The sequence below is a fragment of the Pinus tabuliformis genome, chromosome X (genome assembly GCF_031772625.1).
Source record: "Pinus tabuliformis cultivar Carrire ecotype Pingquan chromosome X, CPIR1, whole genome shotgun sequence".
Classification (NCBI taxonomy): domain Eukaryota; kingdom Viridiplantae; phylum Streptophyta; class Pinopsida; order Pinales; family Pinaceae; genus Pinus; species Pinus tabuliformis.
Window position 1 is genome coordinate 693,636,370 of NC_142308.1, and position 4,547 is coordinate 693,640,916.

At 43.6% G+C, this 4,547-nt stretch overlaps 1 protein-coding gene and 1 pseudogene across 1 annotated transcript; one reads left to right on the top strand and one right to left on the bottom strand.

The window, feature by feature from the left end:
- Positions 1-306: 306 nt before the first annotated feature.
- LOC149141879 (pectinesterase 2-like) lies at positions 307-2,699 on the bottom strand. The gene is made up of 2 exons (XM_089448186.1): positions 1,344-2,699; positions 307-1,051 (listed from the first exon to the last, which is right to left on the bottom strand). Exons 1-2 carry the CDS (start codon positions 2,545-2,547, stop codon positions 384-386), a joined length of 1,872 nt encoding a protein of 623 aa, XP_089304312.1. The 5' UTR covers positions 2,548-2,699; the 3' UTR covers positions 307-383.
- Positions 2,700-3,038: 339 nt separating this feature from the next.
- On the top strand, positions 3,039-3,761 carry LOC149141880 (aldehyde oxidase GLOX pseudogene; annotated as a pseudogene).
- The last annotated feature ends 786 nt before the right edge of the window (positions 3,762-4,547 follow it).

Below are 4,547 nucleotides of genomic sequence, written 5' to 3' on the forward strand. Positions count from 1 at the left end.
AAATAATAAAGTGTATATCGAAATAATCCTTGTAGAGCCATAAACACTATAAACCAACCATGTGACAATGTCTACATACAATATCATCCCAACAAGGTTTAGAGAAACCAGTGTTTGTGAGGTAGAAATGAGATTGCAACATCATGTCAAGAATTTCGAAACTTTGAATTTTTGAATATAAAAATGAAACAACATACAGATAATATGTGAGAGATTATAAATATAACAGTTATAGATTACATTTTAACATGAGATGAGAGGAAGTACATGATTTTTTGGTCTCCCCTCCTGGCAGTATTGCATTTCAGCATTTCAGAGTCGAGTAAGGATTTAAAATATGATATCCTTATTGCCATAAAAAAAATAACAAATTTGTAGGCCTTCTATGTATGGGATCCCACTGCAGAACCAGGGATAAAAATAGGCACACTGAACTCTTTTGCTTCTTCATCGGCTTTAATCACCCTATAACCAGGCCAAGTTACGCGCCCATCTAGAAATGCACCAGGCCCAGAATTCCTGTATTCCCCAAAGTATAAGCTTTCTAATGCAAATTCTCCCGACCATTCCAACCAGCCAGCGGGATGAATGAGGTCGCCTAAAAACGATTGCATGTAAACTGTTCGAGAGTATAATTTCCAAGGCCTCCCGAGGTATGTTGAAGTGAATGCCGTCCAGGGAGGGAGATCACTTCTTGCTGTAACTATACAATTATGTATTGAGATGCCGGTATTTTGATAAGGATGATTCCTTCCTTGGGCAGTGATTACATTCATTTGATTGGGCATACCTTGTCGAGCATAAATGTTACACTCCTGTAAAACCACGGCCGCATTGCCAAAAATGAAGTCTACTGTTCCAAACACGTCACATTCTCTGTAAAACTGCCTAAGAGAATGAACATAAAGTGTGTCTTGGTAACCAATAATACTGCATCGATAAATCGCTGCAAAATCGGCCCCCACCCGTAGAGCCACAGCTTGATGCTTGTCAGGCCCTGCACTGTTCATAAAGGTCATGTCACGTGCAACAAATCCTGCACCGGATACAGCTGCAATGCAGCCATTCACTGGTCAGTCATTGTTAATTGGCCTTAGCTCCATACACACATGTCATGAAACAATGTTGAAAATCCAATTAACCAATTCACTGGTCAGCCTTAGCTCCATACACACATGTCATGAAACAATGTTGAAAATCCAATTAACCAGGTACAGAGAAAGAGAAAGAGAAAGGGTATTTCAATTAACCAGGTACAGAGAAAGAGAAAGGGCATTTCAAGAAATTGGATTGAACAATCAAACAAACAAAAATAATGCAGACAGAAAGGTTTGGAATAGTACCAAAGGTAGCGGAACTGAAAGTAGTAGAACCCTCCTTCACATTTTTGCTGGAGACAACAACAGTCTTTCCCTTGCCATCGCCAACAAACATTATGTTGGTTTTTCGTTTAGAAATTTTGACAGTTTCAAGGTACAGTCCAGCTTTGACATAGATTATGTATTTTCTACTTCTTAAATGCTTGGGTGCCTCCTTGACAGTGTTGGTTATTGTTACATAATTTCCACTGCCATCCTGCGCTACGACAGCATCGGGTTTTAAGTGTGCAGGGGAAAGCTGTAGGAGTAAACGATCAGTTGCCGATAACCACATAGGGAATTCCTTCATGTCATACCGATCCAACAACCCATAATGGTGATAGAATTCCTGATCCAGACCAGCGTTATGCCCCTCATCTTTCTTGAATTCCTGCTCCAGACCAGCGTTATTCCCCTCATCTTTCTTGAAACCAGCGTTATTCTTCTTTGGCAACATCCGTCGAGGGTTTTGGGGAACTACTGCAGACTTATTCGTCTGTTCACCAGGTAAAGCTTTATTTTCCAAGCCGGCGTTGCTGAAAAGGGTTTGGAAGAGGGAGAGGGAATTGCTGATCAATTGAGAGAACTTTCTGGATTCTTTTAGTATGTCATTGGTGGATTGAAGAGTCGCATTACCGCCTCCAATCAAGTCCTGGAAACCCTCGAGGCATGTATCCTGGTTTGTCAGAGCGGCACTGAGCCAAGTTTTGACATCGACAATGAAGAGCAATGACGGTCTCTTACCAGACAAATCGGACATGTGGAGCAGCGTGGCATTCAGATGATATAGTGTATCGTGGAGCAGCTCCACGCAATCCTGCTGGGCCACACCTCCGTCGCCGTCTCCCCAAACAGGAACAGGGGCTGCAACCTTTAGAGAGTACGATTGCAAAACCTGACCTATGGTGGCTTCAATGGTGGCTTGAACAAAATCTTTGGGTTCCACCAGCTGATCAACACCTGGATATGTGACCAGCGTAGACACGCACAGCTGAGGGTGGAGCGTTTTAGAGCAGGCGGTATGTATACCAGCCGGTATGGCTCCTCCTGTAGCCGCATATGGAACCTTGTTCCCAAGAATAACAATACCAACAGGAATAAGAAGGCAGGCAAATATAACAATTCCAATGGCAACCATCACCACCCATCTTCTCGTCGCCCGGGACTCATCTTGGTTCCCGGGCGTCATCGTGGAAGAAACCCTAAACCTGCCACAAATCTGCCTTCAGGAACAAGAGAAGTGTGCAGGAAGGATTCAAGAAACAGCGATCCGTAATTCAGGATTCAAGAAACAGCGATCTGTAATTCAAGAACAAGAAAACTCAACTCAACTCAACTCAACTCTGCAGGAAGGATTCAAGAAACAGAGAATAAGAGCAGCGAACGGCAACCAATAAATCCCATGCTATAGGGCCTTTATTAGTCTTTAAGAGTACTTTTTTCTCTGCAGGGTCGTGTGAAGTACACCTCTGCATCTGCGGATCATTATGCATGGGGACTCCCGTCTCTTCTGTTTGTCGGCAAAAAAATAACGCGGCCAAATTATTTCCGGTGACTGCTCCATGACCATACAATACCGATGAGAACGCGCCCATAAATACCAGGGTATAAAATACAATATACGCATTAATGACAGGCTAATTTGAAATTTGATTTTGAATTTATTTACCCGGTCATTCGATGTTCGAATTTGAATTTATCTACCGCTCAACGATATTCTTAGCAAACGGGATTCCCTATATCTTTCCAAACAGGGACTCCATCGAATTGAATTACAATACCGGCACCGTTGTACGCAATTTACCTACCATACCCGGGGAACCCAGAAATTATCCTTCGGGGAGAAGCTCTGTGCTTCTCCCGCTTGAAGGTTCGAATGGTTACCAGACTGCGGAGGTCATGGTCTGCAGAGGGGCTCAAGCAGGAGCCTTTCTGAAACCCACCGCACAGTTTCTGACTTTGCAGACGTGCGGAAGAATGGTGATCACGGTGGCGGCACCTGTTTGGACGATGTCGAATATGACCATGAGAAGATGCATGGGCGACATGATCATTCTTCCTTCTGGCGAAGTGCTTATAATCAATGGCGCCGGACGGGGCTCTCAGGGCTTCGGCTTCGCTTCAGAACCCGTCTTGAATCCAGTGAGTTACAATCCAGGACAGCGGACGTTTTCTGTCCTCCAAGCCACTACGATTCCCCGCGTGTATCATTCCACTGCGAATTTGTTGGCGGATGGCCGTGTATTGGTTGCTGGGAGTAATACTCATCTGTTCTATACTTTCAGCGGGACCTTTCCCACGGAGTTGAGAGTGGAAGCTTTCTCACCTCCGTATCTCGCCAGTGTTTGGAATGTTATACGCCCACAGATCACGAAGGCCCCTGCTACTGTTAGCCATGGGTAGATGTTTACTGTGTTTTTTTCTCTAACTGGTCAGCTCACAGCCTTGGAGATGAATCTTCTGAGTGCGCCATTCACAACGCATTCGTTTGCTCAGGGCCAGCGCATGCTGAGGCTGAAATTGGCGGCAGCTGTTCGTGTGGGAACCAATACGTATTCTGTCGCTGTCACGGCTCCTCCCAACGGGAATATTGCACCATCATCTTATTACATGCTGTTTCCACTGACACAGGGCATCCCCGGCATCGCAGCCTGGATTCAAATCACGAATTAGAGACCAGGTAAAGTATACAGGAAACTCAACTATTTTAGCACTTCGTTAGTTTGATAAAAACTGATGACCGTTTACATTGCAGGCAGACAATGAGCACTCAGTCGGAGGTCTGGATAGTGAGCGCGGGTATGATTTGAAATAGCCAATCATTGCTATGTAAATTTGAAATATATATACCCATAGTTTACGTCCATTAGGCTGAAGCGTTTGTTAAAACAAACAAACTTGCCGCAGGATAAATAATCATGCACCGACAGATTGTTTAAGTCCCTTAGGCTTAAACTTTTGTTATATGTATAAACAAACTTGGTGTTGAAAGTAACCATGCCCTAAAAGAACTTGTATTTTTATGGTATTATCCTTAGGCTCAAACTTGTGTTATATGTATAAACAAACTTGGTGCAGAAAGCAACCATGCCCTGAAAGAACTTGTATTTTTAGGGTATTATCCCTTAGGCTCAAACTTTTGTTATATGTATAAATAAACTTGGTGTAGAAAGGAACCATGCCCTAAAA

Excerpts from the sequence above, each read along its gene's own strand:
- LOC149141879 (XM_089448186.1), bottom strand. The coding sequence starts at position 2,547 with ATGACGCCCGGGAACCAAGATGAGTCCCGGGCGACGAGAAGATGGGTG. Across the intron at positions 1,052-1,343 it reads TTTCAGTTCCGCTACCTTTG|CTGTATCCGGTGCAGGATTT; the intron begins GTACTATTCCAA and ends GCTGCATTGCAG.